General features: G+C 38.0%; 1 protein-coding gene across 1 annotated transcript; it reads left to right on the top strand.

Annotated features, from left to right (window-relative positions):
* The first annotated feature begins 1,811 nt into the window (after positions 1–1,811).
* si:dkey-54n8.4 (coiled-coil domain-containing protein 92) lies at positions 1,812–16,670 on the top strand. Its single transcript, XM_024277920.2, is given in 5 exon segments — positions 1,812–2,247; positions 2,390–2,459; positions 2,461–2,522; positions 9,199–9,246; positions 11,638–16,670. Coding segments are annotated over 4 exon segments (870 nt in total). The 5' UTR covers positions 1,812–2,247; positions 2,390–2,397; the 3' UTR covers positions 12,336–16,670.
* Positions 16,671–18,661: the final 1,991 nt, after the last annotated feature.

Below are 18,661 nucleotides of genomic sequence, written 5' to 3'. Positions count from 1 at the left end.
GAGTAAAGGCACATATTATCTTATGCTACACGACATTAGTTACTAGCTGCACTGAGATGATTCTGTCTGGCAAAAAGCATCTTTTATTTTGAAAAAAAATAAATCACATTTATTTAAAAAAGAAGGTCATGAATGAAAATCCAAATTTCTTAAAGGCTAAAGTAAAACTAAATGGTTCCTTCTAGGTTTTTATCAGTAGAAAATGAGCTCTTTTACTGTTAAAGGTTGCAGACCCCTGTCCAAGACTGTTGCAGGGATTTTGGATTGAGTAGAGTTCACTGAACATTGAAGCTCAAATCATGTCTTACTGTGGAGATTTCACTCTGGACATCACACAGCTTGGGTTTTGCTCCTCACTGGTCCAAACTCTTGGACCTTCATTCCCAAATAATAGTAAAAATTTCCTCTCATCAGAAAACAGGATCTTGGACCACTGGCCAAGAGTTCTGTCCTTCTTCTCATTGGACCAGTTGAGACGTTAGCTCCATTGATCCAGGTTTAGAACAGAAGGGGTTTGACCCGAGTCATCCAGAACTAATCGTCCATCTCCTGAAGGCGTCTGAATGTGGAGAATCTTGAAGCTGTTCCTCCACCTCTCTCAACTGGACTGTATTATTGTCATTCTTATTTTTGCTGTGTCTTATTGGCATAGCTACAGCTTGCTCAGGGACTACGATTGAAAATTAGCTTTGTAGCTAACACTTGTTTCATGATTAATTAATTAATTAAACTTAAGTTATATTGCATCAGCTGACGTTTCTGTTGTTGATGCATCTACTGTCACATTTTGTCACACATTCGTTGATCCACTTGGACACAACTTCCTTGTCTATGAACTTTTGCAGCTTAGCTATGGAGGGTATCAATGATGGTCTTCTGGATAGTTGTCAAGTCTGGAGACAATTTTACCAAACTGAACCAATCCAATGACATCTGGAGAACCTGTGTGAGGTGGAACAATTACTGAAGTCCAAATGAGGAGCAAACGATTCTTAGTTCAACACAAGTTTTTAGTAAGCAGAAATAAAAACTAAAGAATACCCGCTGATCAGACGAGCAGAGAAGTTTCATAAGGCATGAAAGTTCTGCTAGAAGAAGGAGAAATGACCCTTTATGGGCCGATGCAAAAGCCATCCACAAGTAAATGTAGCCTTACAGGCTCAGTTCCCATTGCAGGCAGTGGGTGTTATCAAAGGACTTTGAGTTTAGTGGATGTTTAGTTGGTGAAACTCAGTTAACTTGTGCTATACGAGGCAGGTTTACATGAAAGTGGGGTCATCTGGACCCCACAAGACACCGCACTGAACTTTTATTTCAGGATTTTTTTATCTTCTTTGGTGTCCATAGCAGACATAAAATGAAAACACTGATATCCTGGAGATTTTTCCACAGTATTGTGATTTTCTTAAATAATTTTTTCATTGGTTTTATTAGCTGGAACCCCAATTTATGTAAATATGAATAAATACTTGATATTAAATAAATAGTGAGCCCTGTATCTAAAATCTATGACAGTTTAATGAAATTATTGAAATTAATTCAATTTTTTCATGATTTTTCGAATATTTTGGAAATCTAAAAATATAACCAATATGAGCCATTTGACTGTAATACATGTCAATCTAAATATAAATGGCAGGTTACACATGGTGAAGGTTTATTTAACGTACAAGCAGAAACGCTACAGTGAACAGATGGATAAATCTCTGTCCATGGTGCTGGAATCACACTTTTTAATGCTTAGATGTCGTTTCCTTTCTCAGATTTTTATCATTTTCCCCCACAAATAAATCAAAGTTTTTTTTCCGTTTTCCCTGTCCGTGCTGGGCGTTGACGTGCATCCTCCTCCAATCAGCTGCCTCCCTGCCTCAGTCGTACGATGTTCTCGCGTGTTCTGCTCCCGATGGCTCGTTTTCATGGTTTTTCAGCTGCAGCAAGCAGCTGGAGCTGCAGCTCGAAGTCTGTCTGAGAATCTGGACTGCGCTTCTGCATCGACCCTATGCGGAGACATCTCCCCTGTCTGTCGCTGATGCGTTTGCGGGAGCACCGCGCTGCCACGCACCCCTGCGGTTCTGCAGAAAGAAAGAGGCAGCCATCCGGCCTCTTTCTCCTTTTAGACGGCGTCACATGCTGCCAAGAAGCAGTTTGATGCCTCTCAGGAAATGTGTTTTTGTGGATGCAGGATGAAAAACAACAACAACATGGAGACTTCTTAATTTCTTTATTGTTGTTGACATAAATCTAAAGGTAAGCACTCTTAAATTGGATTATTTACTATAAAAGCTGTCATTGTTTAGTAAAGATCTCTTAAAATCAGTTAACCTACATGTAGATTAAAAACGGATTCTTGTTTGTGTGAGATTTTTTGAAAGATTTTTTGTTTTTGCAGACTCCAGCATGGGTGATGAGAGCAACCTCTCTGGTCAGATCCAGACCGTGGAGAGGAGCGTGCTGTTCCTCACACCTGTCCATGCTCCACGGCCTTCACCTGGAGATCCTGTCTTTGCAGAAACGATGCTCAGGTGAGGGATGCACAACACACACCCTCGTGCATCATCCTGACTCCTTACAAAAACCTTTTAATGTACAGGCACTTTTAATAAATTACATTACTTTTTAGGGATTAAAGTGGATTAGATTAAGCCTGATTTATCCTTTATGCACAAAGCTTTCTGCTATCATAACCAGATTGGAAGCTAACCAGAAATCCAAACAGCAGCTTAAAATGCCTGTGTGTGGACAGACAATGATGAATCCTCAAATGTTATTTAAAAATCCACTTTTTTCACCTAAAATGTTATAATTCAAAATGACAGAATATGGTTTATTATTTGTTCTGCAAGATCCAATCAATTAATGTGCATTATTCACAAAATACAAGTTTGACAGGGATATTATTTAAGAATAAATCATCTTAAGTCTTAAATAACGTTCAATATTTTACTCTCCATAAAAATATATTTTGTCAAAATTATACAAGTTTGAATTAAGTGCAAGATAACTTCAGACCGTTAATGACAATACAATAAAATGATCTGGAGGGCCGAATCCGGCCCCCTGGGCCTTGACTTTGACACATGAATGCTAGACTATGTGTAAGATAAAGACTTGAAATTATTTTAACCTGCAAAATATTTGAATAAATCAAACAATAAACAAAAAACTAACATCTATTTTTGTCAGACAAAGTAGTCAATGTAACAATCTTCCCTTCACTGATAACAAACTGAAAGATTTTATTTACGTTAACTAGATTCAAAGATGTTTTCTGAAAAAAAATTATACTAATTCCAGCTGTATCTTTTGCCATATTTACTATTATCTTTAAATTTTCTATAAATTAAAATCTGAGGAACAATCTAAATGTCCAATCCTTCTTTTTCCGCGTGCACAGAGCTGTAATTCATCCACGGCGCACAATCCTGCATCAGTCACAGCCTGACAAAGGATACACGGTGATGTCATGCTTCAGTTCTTGAAGACTGCATCATTTCCTGTTTGGCCACTAATGGACATGCTTTTTTATTTCATCAACACGATTTCACACCGCGACTTGTTCTGGGAAGGATCTGCAGGTCCTTCTTTCAGTCATTTATGGAGTCTAATGAAATTCCAACTCTCACTCTCTAGATTAGATCTGCTAGTACAGAGTGAATTCAGATCAGAGTTCCTAATTAGTGATTTGATTGGAGTTCAAATGTGAGCAATAGCAAAGAAGCGTGCACTGTTCTCTGGGAGGCACTGAAAGAGATATACGCAAATATCCATATTGGTTTGTCCATAAATCCTTTTGGTAATCCATATGAAATGGATTGTGGTGCACAGATGCTGGGGGTGGGGGTGGGGGGGTGCATGTTTGAGTGAATTTGTGTGTAAAGGCAAGATGGGGGCAACGTATACGGCTCATAGCCAGTGAAGCCAGTAACCAACAGAGGCAGCACTTCCACCTCTTCTTCCTCGTCCCCTTTTGTGTTTATTGGATCTTCTTCATCAAATGTAGATGGAAAGCTAATTGCTGCTCTCTCTTTTCATATTTTTGTAAGGATTACTCTTTCACACATCACTATGTCATCAATGTGGATGCATACTGGTGTCTGAGCTACAGATTTCTTCCCCAGAACACCTGCAAAAAAAAAAAAGTAGTGTAGTCACAACTATAAATGTATCTGTTAACAAACAGCTTTAACTTCCTTAGAGGTTTCATTCATTCTGCACACACACATTTTGCTGAGTGTCTTCTAAGCTTCTTATGATGCTCCAGCTCCACAGACGAAAATCTGTCACCGGATTTTTCAGGCTCTCCTTTGCAGAATAAGATCAAATATGCATTTTACAGGAATCAGAAGGAGAGAAGATACTGAACTGTGTCTCCTCTGCCTCACATTCATGTAAACTATGCACATTTAAGGTGGAATAAAGCTCAAACCTCCACTTTAAAGACTCACTCCGATGAGAATCAGGTTTTTAACATGTTCTTGTAGCATTTTTATGATGAAGGATATATAGTTGCAAGAGAAAGTATGTGAACCCTTTGGGAGTACCTTCATTTCAGAACGAAATGGACACATGACGTGTTTTCTTTTAAATCTCAATCTAAATCACAATGAAGGAAGAAATTCCCTGCTTAAATCACACCAGTTTATGTTTCCATGTTTTCATAGAACATAATTGTGTGCCCAGTGTATGCATAAGGAATACATACATTTTTTTTCTTGCAGGAATTTAAGATTGAAATTGTGTTTTAGAGTCAAATCATGAAGGATCAGATAAAAACCTAACTTTTGAAAAAGTTCATGTTTTTGATGCAGCAGCTGAAATACAATCCAAAATCTTCCTGCTCCTCTCCATTCTAATCTGTTTTATGTCTATGAATCTGATTCATTCTAACTGATCCATGTACATTTGATCTGGAATCTGGCTCATTTTATTGCACCGCTAATGCTAGCTTGAGGTACTTAAGGGCTGTAAGCTAGCGGGAGAGAGTGTTAACAAAGGTATGATGGGATATTAGTGGAGGCTTACTTCCATGCCCACACTTCTGCCCACAACCCACCAGAAACTTTGTCTTAAATGTTTTTTATTTTGACTAAAAACGGCATAATCATACTAAATAGACCTCTGGGATCGATTTTACAATAAATCAACTTATCGTTGGACTTTAAACACCAGCAGCTGACGTGACTTCTGCCATGAAAACCGAAGACTCAGGTGGTTTGCATGTGCCGCTGCCAGCTCCCTGATATGTTGCCTGGAAGGATACTGCAAGGTTGAGCTGACAACGCTGCTGTGCATATTAGCTCTGCCTTTGTGCTGCTGACCTCTTCGTTTATTGTCCCGAGCGTCGGGAATTTACTCATCCACATAAAGCCTTTCATGCAGCCGTCTTAATGAGATATGAGCTTAATCAGGTTTTCTTTAGCTAGCTAGCGCTCTTTTGTGTGTGCGTGGGGATGTGTCCTTCAGGATGTGTTTTCCATGTCCAGAGCTGAATCGATGAAACAGTAAACCTGGACTCTCGGTTGTGCTGCAGGTGATAAGACCGGCCTTTAAAAATGTAGACATAAAGATGCTGCGGTTTGCTGAGTGCCTCATTTTGGATATCAATTATTGTTAGTGACAAACAGCTTTATGTGCTTTTATTAACTTATATTACTTTTTGGGAAAAGAGGAAGAAGTTTAATATTAAAGTAGCAATTAGGGAGTTTTACTTAGCTGGAGCTGCCAGCTTTCTTTTCATGGTTACTTTTTTTTCCTTTATCCTACTTCCTGCCAGCTGCATGAGCCGGCGTCACGCTGACTGCAGAGGGAAGGAAAAGGGTGTGACGATTGCTAGAAGAAGAGAATCCTTTGGAATTCTATGATCTCGATTCATCAAATCTAAATGTTTCTGTAATTCAGGAATAGAATTTATGCAGGATTTTTTTAAAGAAAATGTCCAGAAAACTCCTGACTTGGACAGCTTTGCTAATAAAGCTTACAATTCAGGTTTGGGAAATATGTACGAATTAAACCATCTGCTGCACAGAAACGCTCTCCAAAGAAGCTGAATGAGGAGATTTCTCTGCTGCTGCCAGGTCACTCTGAATCATCGCGGAGATGAGTGGCAGCCCAGACTCAAGCAGGCAGCCTCACCGCCTTCACACCCACTTCAGATACTCACGCTCTGGTATATAGGCCACTGAAAGACTGAACGAGCACTGAAGTAGTGCTTTTTCAGGAATACGAGCTGCATCAGATTCCTCTCTGTAAAGGGTTGATCAAACTTCCCTGTGGAGATGAAGAAAATCAACATAAATGAAGATATTATTGATTTCAGCTTCTGTTTTAATTAGCCTCTTTGTTCATGAAGAAAATCTATTAGAATTCTACTCTAATCATACTTTGATTTATTTTAAAAGAGTTTAAAGTGGTCTTTTAATTATGATCATGCTGTTCTTAGCCAAAATCCAAAAACTTGTGTTGCTTTCTTGGACATAGTTTCTGCAGAGTGGCAGGAGTTCATCAGAAAACAGTCTCTGAGTTGTTGGCACTCATTTCCCATCATGCATCTTTTTTTTCTCCTGAAAGTTGCTCCTTTCTTTCCACCACATGTCCTGAGAAATTCCCACAAGTAACCACAAAAAAAAAGTGCTTGTTCTGAAAGTTAATTTGCACCTATTAAGATCTCAGAAATGAAAAGGTTTAAGCCAAAGCTGAAGCCATTCTGCAAAATTGGAAAAATTCGTCCCAAGATGGACATGTTTGGGGCAGGGGAAAGAGGTTTTGGGAGGGTGGCAAATGAGAACAATGAAATGAAAGCATCAATAGTATGTATTTCAAACTGTTTATTTTTGTAGCTGTTATTAATATTAATGCAGCAGTTCTTTGAGCTGAGGTGCCGTTACTGATGTACGACAGAGACTTTGGCCATTTTACTTGAGGAAAACTTTTTTAAATTACAATTTTAAGGTTGGAAATTTATGAGAGAAATGCTATAAATTTACGAGAAAAAAAGTCATACATTTACATGAAAAATGTCTTAAATTTACAAGAAAAATTCTTAAATTTGCAAGAAAAATTTTATACATTTATGGTGAGAAAGTCATAAATTTATGAGGAGAAAAATTTCATAAATTTACAAGAAAAAAGTCATAAATTTACAGGCTGAAATTACAGAGTTGTGTTTATCAGAGCTGTGCTCGAAGATGAAAGACGTGGAGCATCTTGTGAAGCTTTATTTCCAGATTGGTGTCAAAAACAAAGAAATTCTGAGCCTTTGGTGTCAGTAATGCAGAGTTTCATATGTAAAAGAAGGAGCGCAGAGACATACATTTACAGGATCGCCACTTTATTTTTCTTTATCATTCACCTAAGAAGAAGTTCATTAGTCCTCTTTCGTCATGTATCTGTCATGTCACCAAAGGGGAATGAAAAGAGTTAGAAACATCCACTCCTCCAAACAAAACGTCCTATTTCAACCATAGACTGTCTAATTCTGAACTGGACAAAGCAAGTCTTGGCGTCACCATAATGAAAGGCCTTACCTTCGGCCCTCAGAAAATCAGACTAGAACCTTTGCTGTCGCGTCTACCGCTAAATTGCAAACCCATCGACAGCGATAGTCCGAGTGAGTCTGAGTCACATTTTTGATATGTCCAGTGAATATACAGTCTATGGTTTCAACTCAAAATAACAAAGAGGAATGAAAATATGCTGTTACGTTAGCACAAGAACACTTGAATTTCCCAAAACTAGGCCTCTTCAGACGGAAGCACCACACAGAGCTGGAGACATCTTGTCTGCCATGAAGAAATGACTGGAAGTGGACAGCTGCAGGAATATGGATGACTTCATCATCAGAGATCCTTTAAGCCGCCCATTAATGAATAAAACATTAATAAATCATTAATTAAACAAAGGAGCGTCTAAACATTTGTAATGGTTCCAATAAATGTTAAGATAACCCGTTCAAATCTAAGAAGTCTGCTTGTGCTCATACATCACTTTCACTTTAATCTTAAAAATGGATGAATTTAAAATTGTAAAATTATTGTTGATATATAGAAATATTTTTGGTGGCCCTAATACTCTGTTGTACTAATATGAAAAGCAGTGGAAAAAAAGAAAAAAGGTGTAGAAATTCTTGAAAAATATTGTTTTTTTTTTTTTTTTAAAAGAAGCTTGTATTGATGATTTCTTAATCTTTGTCCATAATGATACTAGTATTGACTCAAAAATTGGGGGGCAGGTGTGGGTGTGTTCCACCTGTTTCAGTTGGTACCCACGCTCACCCAACAATGGATGAATGGATGGATGTCACATATGTTTATTTTTACACTTTAATTTAACTAAATATTCTTATTCTGAATCTCTGGCTAAAGAAGGAGGTTCTTTTTTATTTTCAGTTGAGTTGAGATTAACTGTCTGAGATGGATGCATAATTTTATCTGTATTATTTTAAATGTTTAAATGAGCTCTTAAAGGGAAAGTTTCAATGTCAAATCCTTCTCATAAGAGGATAAATTTGGGACAGACCAGCTTCTCCTGCTTTGACTCTGTCTCTCCAGAGTTCCTTTTTTCCACAAAATTTTTATAAAATCCAGTTTAAAATTATTTTCAGATACCAAAGTATAATGCACAGCTTTAAAATGTTGAGTTGTTGTGCTGCAGCTCCTGAGTATTTCTCAGTTCTTTACATAGTTTCTGTTCAGACATAGTATTACTTTTACATCCCCGGTGTCTATCTGCTGCTGTGAGAATTTATAATCAGAGCTGTTCCCCGTGAACCCACTGGAAATATGTTGATTTACTCTGTCACTTTAAATTATTTTATACAATTTTTAACTATTACTATGACCGCCTTTTTCCTCTCTCTGGTTTATTTTTGTAACTATGTCACATTTTTCTTCTTTTTTTGACCCGTTCATAATTAACCTCTTCTATTATTTCTTCTACTGTTTCTACTCCCCATTTTAGGACAAATAGAGGGTTTTTTCCTTCCATTCTTTAGCAGGACATGATTTGCAAAGTTGCAGGCTCTGAGCCTTTGATGTAAAGTTTTAGATTTTGTCTCCTAAATTATGCATCAGTTTGCAGACGGTCGGCAGTTCATCTAACGGGAAAGAGTAAAAAAAAATGGCAGCTCTGAAAAGATACATTTCCACTCGTGACCAGTCCTTTTTTTTACTGCATTTTAACTCTGCATTTTTGTGTTTTTAGAGCTCACAAGCGAGTTGAAGCTAAAGCCACCAGGCAGGAGCCAGATAGGTATGTATCAAAGTAAAACAAGAGCAAATGCATGGACATTCTCTTCATAAGATGTCATAAGCTTTATCCACTTAAGTCTGTGGCTTGCCTACATTTGTTTGACACCAAAATACTTCAGTTTGCATCTTGCTGATCTAGTTCTTCAAATCCATTCTAGTGTCTTTCCATCCTTCCCTTCGCTGTCATCTTTTAACTCAAGAAGCTTTTCGAGTATCACTTTGTGAATAACAGCTGTGAGGACTGAGACAAAATAAAAATACTACCCACAGCTGGAAAGCTGCAACGTTTTCACCCTAACATCTAGTTGCGGCTCCACCGACACCATAAATAGAAACCGTTTTGTCACAGCGAGTTAGCTGGAATGCAGAAAGATCAGTCAAAAGGCTGAGTAAATGTGTTTGCTGCATTACTCAGCCATTAGATTCCATCTGTGCAGGTTTTTTCCTCCGTGATCCATCAATCCGGCGCAGCCCCCACCCCTCACAGATTGATCCGTTCTTTTTTTTACTTCTTGTGCTCCGGCCTCTCCTCCACGTCCCAGAGGGAGGGTCAGCTTACAGACTTCACTGAGATGTCGAGCTTTGAAAAAAAAAAGAAGGGAGTGATGGGAGAAAATGTGGAGCATATTATATATCTATAGTTAGCAACATGGAGACAGAAATCCTGATAGGCAGATCTAGGAGGAAAAATGTGGAGAGGATGGGGGAAAATAGATAAATAGTAATAGTAACAGTGGAAATTGAGTTAAAGATAATTGAACTCTTGCAACCTGTGTGAATGAAATCTCTTTAACTGGTAAGGTGCAGCTCAGTCAGCCCAGAGGCTCCTCCACTGACTCGGGCTTTTCATCTAGTCCTCCAGGGAGTGGAAAGCTTCAGTCTGCAGAGGCACTTTGAGAGCAGAACATAAACATTTTTGATGTGGGTTTTTTTTCTGATTTTGCCTTTGGGTGTAAAGAGGAGCAGGTTTCAAGCAGGTTAAGACCTTTTCATCTATTTATCCATTTGCACTGTTTTTCGCCACTAAGACACTATGTAGAACACTACATGCAATGCTAACAATAATAAAAAAGAAAATGCTACATAACAAATACTATAAATTCAATAAAAGACAGTCATTTCAACTTAAAAAGACATGAAATATTCAGAAAACTAAGATTTAGAACTAAGATATTGGAGAGATCTGTTTCAATGTACGGTTCTAACATGTGGAATAAACTGGAGAGAGAAACTAAAAATATAAAAAAAATTGCTGGCTTTAAAGTGACATTTTTAACAGATATTATAGATGATATATTAAAAAATTATTTCATAACGTCAGACTTTTCGCCCAAAAGTTTGACTTACACTCTACCTCTGCTTTTAAACATTTTTAATTCAAGTAAATCTGCTGCAGGAGGAGGATCCTTTTTGATATTTTATTTTGAAAGAAACGTGTGTGCTGCTGTCAAAAAACAATAAAAATAAAAATTAACACAGCTGTAATTCAATTATTGTAGATGTTTAAAAAATAAATTTTATAAATGAATGCCCTACTGAGCACAAAAACATGAATAAAATGCTTTTTTCTTGGACTTAGTTGGGTTTTTTTGGCCTGTTAGAAACTGGACTTTATGGCATTAAAAGTTGCAGAATCCTGATCTGATCTAAATCCTGATCTAACCTTTAACACTTATCGAGTCATTTTGGTTGATTTCTCATTGAACACAACCCAACAGGACCTGTAACATAGTTACTTCACCTTTTAGAAAAAACAAGACACTGATTTGCATTTGGGTTATTGTCACTACTAGGATAAATATAACCTATATAATGTTTTTTTAAATATAAATTAAACAGAAACAAAGAGAAAGTACAATTTTTTTTTTTTCATCATGTGAAATAGTTTTTAACTTTTCACAGTGGTTTGCATGACTTCCCTTCAAAATAAAAGACATCCTGTACCACATGGGTTCACTTCAATGCAACAAATATAGTAGTAGGTTGTTTGATCTCAGCAATGATTAAAAATATGAAGTTTATTTGACTGTTTTTGGTGCATAAAACTAGCTAAAATGACATCAGAGCTACAGTAATTAAGTGACCCTAACTGTAATTCTCTGGCATTAAATTAGGCTGTATTCAGACTGGAAAAGTCTGTTTGTCTGGACCGCTTAATTTGGTCCTGAGCGTTGCATTTTGTCTGTATTTGGACTTTCGTCTGCCAGAGATTTCAATTTCAAACTAAAATCTGTAAACAAGCCATGTGACTAAATATCTTTTCAGTCATTGGCCAGGAATTATGAGTCTCACGTTGCAAACCCCTGATTTTAGATCCAGTTGACTTTCAGCAAATGCTTTCAAATGTGCTGTGTGTAAATTAACACTGGCGGTTCTGGTCTGTGTCTGTCAGAACTGCTGGAGGAGGAGGAGATCCTGGACGCCCGATGTTGTGACTTGAAGAACCGGCTGACGGAGAAGGAGTGTGCTTTAGCAGAACTTCGAAAGGAGCTGAGCACCAAAGGAGCTTTAGTCGGAGCTCTGAGAGCAAACCTCAAGGAAAAGGAGCGCCATTTTCTGGAGGAGCTGAAACACCGCAGCCATTGTTCGACTGTCCTCAACACAGAGCTGCAGAAGCAGACGGAGGCCGCGGCCTACCTCTCCTTCCAGCTGCACGCTGCCAGGCAGAAACTGCACCAGCAGCGGCTGCAGCAGAGGCAGGGACTCCTCGCCAGAGCCAGCAGCCAGGGGGCGCAGGGGGAGCGCTCCACCTCTCCTGTGCCAGCGTGCTCTCCTCCTGTGGTCAAACCCAAGCGCAAGAGCACCAAGGTGTCTTCCAGAGTGCAGCGATCTCGGGAGTGCGTCCCCATCGAGAGAGTCTTGGGCCCCGCGGAGCCCACGGCCATGCCGGACCCGGCCCTCTTCCTCCACCCCCACAGGCACAGAGCGCGCTCCAGGCTCACCGTGGCACAAAGACAGCCTCTGATGGGGCTGGAGAGTGAGGATGAGGGGAAGAGCGGAGGGGAGAGGCTGCTGGAGCCTCACGATGAAGCAGGCAGGCTGGTGTCCTCAGCAGCTGCGTCCTCCGCTGCTCCGACAAATGCAGATTAGTGCTGCTGAGACGGACTGGTTTTAGCTATTATGATATCTACACTAACCATAGATACTTTTTTTATTAATGTGTACTTTAACCTCAAGTAACTTGTAAAGGAAGCATTAGTTTTAGGGAGATTTGTTTACTCTGCTGTTAAATGCTGTCTACACTGGGGAGCCTTATTTCAAAGTAGCCTCTGATAGATCTACAACAAACTAGAGTGGTAGCGGACAATAAAGGTGAACTTCAGCCCCGCTGTGGGACCCAATCAACTGTGACCTTTCAAGATCCCCCCTCATGTGTTTCTAGATATTTCAGGCATTTTACAGAAGACGTTTGTGTGCAAAATGGGTGGAAAACAGCAGCTTTGTGTGCTAATGAGCTCAAATGTGCACTTAAGACCTTGTTTCCCCCAAAAATCCAGCAAGCAATCTATTTAAAAATAGTACAAAACCAGAAGGTTTAATGCTGAGCGTGTTTAATATTAATCAGCGTCAGGGAGACTTTTTTTTATAGAATTGTTTTGCAATACTCTGTTATAGATTTCTGTTTTTTCTTTGGTGTTTTTCCCCACAAATGTTTCAGGAGGAATCTGATTCTTTATTATCCTACTTTTGGACTGTGTGCCGATACCAAACTAGCTTCTCTTTAGCCTGGACGATAAGTTATCCTCTATATTTAAAATATATATAAATATATTTTCTTTTAATATACAAACTAAGCAGAGCTGCTCATCGATTCAGGCAGTTTCTCAGTCTTCCCTGATTATTTTAGTCTTTCAAATAAAATGCTTGCAAGTTTTAAAAGAATATTAAATAATTTTACACTGCATTCATGCTTTTTTTTAAGAAAAAGGAAATTTAAATGGCATAATTTTAGGCACTTCAGAACAGAAAAAGCATTTATTTGGGGACTTAATATTTTTAATTTGATGGAGCTTTTATTTGACACAAAGGTATGAAAAGAAATAATTTAAAAGCAACACAAATATTTTGCTTCATGTATTTGTTCAGTGAATCACTCGTAACATTATATTGTGTTTGGGTCAAAATTTACTTGTTTTCAAGTGGGTCAATTAACCTCAACTCTAATATAAGGGTAAATAGAATACAATAATACCAATAAATACAGTGGGATTGAATGTTTGAGCACCCCAGGTAAAATGTTATATTATCGTGCATAAAGACACCAAGGAAAGACGGTAAAATCTTCTAAAGTGTTTAGAGCCGCTCTCACTGCTCTGTTCAGGTCTGTCAGTAGATTTTCAATGATGTTGAGGTCACGTGATTCAATCCGTTTTCGCCTCTTAATGTAAGACAGCGGTCTTAAACCCCTGGAGCTGTGTTTAGGATCTTATCCATTTCTCACAGATTGCATCACGTTTGAAATTTTGTGGAATAATTTCAACCTTCTACTCGTGAACTGTTTCCTGTGCTGCTGGCTGCAATACAAGCCCAAAGCATGATTGATCCACCCCCATGCTTAACAGCTGGATAGAGGTTATTTTCAACCAACTCTTTACCCTTTCTTCTCCAAACTTACCTTTGCTCATTGTAACCAAAAAGCTCCTTTTTTTATTTTTATTTAATAGGGAAAATACAAAAAAAATAAAAATAAAACATAGATCATTACTTTAAAACAATCTGTGCTTATGGTTAATTTGCAACACCTTTCCCTAGAAGAGCTTTTACAGAAATCATGGATGAACAGTGAAAAAGTACCAGCAATAAAAATGATTAAAAGATGATGAGACAAAACACTCGTTTACATGCTTCACGTGAGCACAGGATATTTATGCAATGTGGGTGCACTGCTGATGCTCCATGAGCAAAGATTTAGTTTGTTTTTTAAATGTGGAGAGTTGTGTTAAAGATTTTCTATTAATAGGGAGACTGTTTCACAGATTGGCTCCTTTCACTGACAAAACTAAGCTTTAAATAGCTGAGGAGGATAAAATGTGTACAATTTAAAATCTTATACTTACTCGAAATGTGACAGTGAACGTCGTCGATCCACAGAACTTGTTTCCAAAGTGCATCAGGCTTATTTGCAAACTTCAAACGTTGAATTTTGTGGTGAGGATGAAGAAGAGGTTTTCTTCTGATGGTTCTTCCATGAATTGTCAAGTATCTGTAGAACAGTAGAACAGTGTGCCAGGTCTTTCTGGTGGGATCATGCAGTCAAACATGGGTTTGATTTTCTCACAATTCCACGAGCTGCACTATCTGAGATTTGTCTTCCAGATCTTCCTTTATCTTCTACTGTTCCTGTTGGCTGATATTTCTTAACGACATTCCGAACAGAGGATCTAAAAACTAACTCTTTGCTATCTTCTTATAGCCTCCACCTGCTTTGAGAGCATCAACTATTTTCAGTTTCAGTGTTCCAGACAACTGCTTGGAAGAACCCAAGATGCTGATTGTTGGAGCAAGGTCACATGACTCAGATTATTTAAAATCTATGACATTGTCTGGTCTCAGCGTTTCCAAAGGGGGCGGAGCATACTATAAATTCTGTAGGATGCTTAAACTTTTGCACACACCATTATTTTGTTTTCTGTTATTTTGAGAGAGTAAATGATGTAAATTAATTGTTTTACATGTTAAAAGAACGTCTCATCTATAATCTGATTTTTTCATCTTTCCTTGGCTTCTTTATGCACAATAATTTTACCTGGGGTGCCCAAACGTTTGATCCCCACTGTAATTAGCTGTAAATAAAAAATCAGAACTACTTTTGCACCACAGTGCCTGTGTCAGGTGGAGACGTTGGATAAGAGTGGCAGTGGTGGAGCTGAAAACAACACATATATGTGTGTATAAATATACATACATTTATAAAGGTGTTGTGCACTTTTACTAATTTCTGCTGGGGTACTCTTTCTTTGCAGTGACAGCTTTCCAAATTCAGGTCAATATCAATTCTGACTTGTTGCACCATGTAATTCACTCAGGTGTGGTTTGTGTATCGAACACACAGACAAGAAGAGCTTCTTCACCAGGTGTTGAGCTGTTCTTTTCACCTCAGGAAAACAAAAAAACTAGGCGACTGTGAGTCTCTGTTGTGTCTCTGAATGAAAGGAGCACAAAGAGATGTAAGGTGGGGTGCAAATTTTCACAGAACTAAAACACACAAAAGCAGTGTTTGTATTGTCAAGAGGGAAAAGTGAGAATAAAGACTGAGATTGTGTGAAAAAATGTGCAGACGGTGCCCCCTAGTGTTAAAGAAATACAAGAAAACTAAAAAATATATATATCTAAATGTATAAAATGCTGTATGTGCAATAGCTGGCATCAATAACCTCCATCAGCAGCTGACCATTCAGTATGTAGTTACTGCCTTATAAGATAAACGTATCTGAATTCTTTTTAGGAACTTCTTTCACTTAACTACTTATAAAAAATGAATTATACATTTACTAATTAAGATTTTGGTGTTTTCCTGTTGTGGGTCTTAAAGTGTGTTTCTCTGAGCCTTTTTGGAGAACTTACTTCAACTGTGAGGAGTAAGAATCGTCTTCTCTGAGCTGCTTATTTAAGGTTCAACATTGGGATTATGTTGTCAATACATCAATATTTACTGTGGCTTAAATCCGTTTTTCTTTCAGTTATATACCGATCTGTTTCATTGTACATGCACACAATGTTTTTTTTTTTCTTTGAAATGAATCTAAAAGTTAAAGATTTAAAGAGCCATTTATTATGGAACATGTGTTGTTTTTTAGTTAAACTTTTTTGTTTTAATAAAACATTGAGGATTTTCAATTTTCTTCAACGACTGAACTGCTCTTCCAAGTTTCTAGCAAGATAGGATCTGAGACTGTTTACATAAACCACTGCAGCTTTCACCTTTATGTTCATCTTTTTATTTTTAAGTCGAACTGTTTGTGCTCACTTTTCAGTTTTACAAAAAAAAAATGTGCTGTCCAAATTCAATGAAGTACATCTCTTATTTTAGCTGTGTCCATTCCCTGTTTTGCTTCTGATTTTTTCTCATTATACCCTTTTGTGCTTCCATATATATCTATGAGCTAGAGTATCTATGGTACTGTATTGATCAGGACTGTTTTTCAAAGATGTCAGCTTTGCCCACTATTTCAGATCCTCTTGCTCTGTTCAGCCAGGTCAAGGTCAACATGTTGATTTTGTAAGGACCCCTTTCCCCTGAACTCTTTGTGGGCCCAGAAAACATTGTTTTGAGTGATTTTGAGCAATAATTGAATGTGGTACCCAGCATGAAATACATAAATGTTGCTGAGTCACTGTAAGATGTTTGTCCATGACTGAGCAGAAGAGATGAACCTGTGAAAGCATAAACTGATCTACTGGAGTAAAACAAAACTGCAACTCTGATGAGTACTTTGTTGTTTCTTATTTTTCAAGGTTTAAATTGGAAATATGTTCAAAATGAAAACTTGGAAAATACAGAAAGGATTTGTTTCAAATTAGTTTTCCTTCTTTGTCTTTCTGCTGTTCCTCCTACTGGTCGCCACAGCAAACCGTCTGTCTCCATCCAACCCTATGGGTACACACCGGCCGCGTGTGGCGCGTTCAATAACCTGCTAAACGCCGTTTCATTAACGCGTATTCAATCACACAGTGGGACATTGTTTTTCTAATATTTACTAGCCTTTGTCTGCAATCTAGAATTGGTTGAGGCTTGTTGTTCAGAGTCAAAGAGGTGCTTTTTCTTGGTGTCAAATAATCCAACCAGGCATAAAAAGGCAATTATTAATTTCTCGTTTATGATCATGTTTACAGCGGTTGGCACTTCAATGGCACTTAATGGATCGGAAAGAGGCTCGGAGGAAAAAGTCAAAGCGGTGAAAATTCTGCAAATCTTGCTCCAGATATTTTTTTTTTCACGGCTCTGTTCTTACAAATTTCCATCTCAATGTCATATTAATCTGGGCAGGCACAATCCGCAGTTATTCATGTCTCCTTTGTGATAATGTGTACAACGGTTGGTACTTCCATGTTTTGAAGCGGACCCATACGTCACTACAAATCTGAGTCTCCACTCTGTCACAACTCCACGATTCAGCATGAAAATGTTCAACGAGGTGTAACTTTCAGCGCATGATCATGGGCGTTCCGGACGCAGAAGCCAGAAATTTGGATCTGGTCATTGAAAGTGGCTGCTTGAATGCGGGTCGACACAGCCGGTGTGTTAGGTAACTACACACCGGCTGTGTCAACTCAGGAACACACTGCACGCGGTTTCATGAACACTCAGTCAGTTCGTGATGTTATGGCAAGCAGAAGGTCTCATATATCACCAGGAAAAACAGAATAAAGAACAGCATTGTGCCCATCAAAAATATAGTTTTTTACGCACGTCTTAATAGTATTACGTAATTTACACTATCTTGTATTGTCCCAAGATGGCTAATTTTCCTGGCGATTTATGATACTTTTGGCTTGCCATAGTAAGCCGCTTGTCTCCTATATCCTCCATGATCACACCAACCACTCTCACATCCTCTTTCACTACATTCATAAACCTCAACTTCTTGGCCTCTTTTCTGTCAGCTCAAATCTGAACATCCTTTTACTAACATAATCATTGTCTCTCTTCTGAATTATGTACCTGAAGTTTCAAGAAATTTTGGAATTCAAAAGCAATAAAATAATTTTTTGTATTTGAGAAATACATATCGCTTTTTAGAATTTGGCCTATATTACAACATGGCGAATAAAAAAAAAGTTTCACACTGATGACATCATCTATAAAAATACCCCACAGTGTTCAAAACTAAAATAGTTGGGGCAACCATCCACTTTCTGCTAGTCCAAACCTGGTCACAGGATCTACAAGCAGCGCAACCCAGACTAAAGGGAAGCTTTTAATGTAAAGAAGATTTTCAGGATAGAAATAGGTACACTGGCTACTAGTTGGTAACTAGGTGCCAGTGCACTTGCATTCACAGTATGCTAAAATAACAAAAAGGAATTAATGTCAAACTTTTGTGTCCTTCCCTCACTCGCGAACAAGACCAGAAGATACTTAAACTCCTCCATATGAGGCAAAATAATGTATTCAAAATAATCTTTATGCAAATACTTTTCAAATCAAAAATATCCCATGTAGTGTTGGCAACCTTGCACATGTTCCTATTTTAAAATCACTGGAAGGGAATTTTTTATTGTAAAGCACAATTCATGCTCCACACAACAAAATACAAATTTAATGGATAAAAACGTCTGAGCAAAATTACTAATTTTTAGCTATTAATAACAAAAATCTGTTAAAAACTATATATAAGAGAGGGTAGTGCAGATAGAAAACTTTTGGCTGTCATGTACTCCCTTAGCAAAAAGTAGTACGCTAAATAATTTTATTT

The sequence above is a fragment of the Oryzias melastigma genome, linkage group LG13 (assembly GCF_002922805.2).
Source record: "Oryzias melastigma strain HK-1 linkage group LG13, ASM292280v2, whole genome shotgun sequence".
NCBI lineage: Eukaryota > Metazoa > Chordata > Actinopteri > Beloniformes > Adrianichthyidae > Oryzias > Oryzias melastigma.
This window is presented reverse-complemented; position numbering and strand designations above follow the sequence as displayed.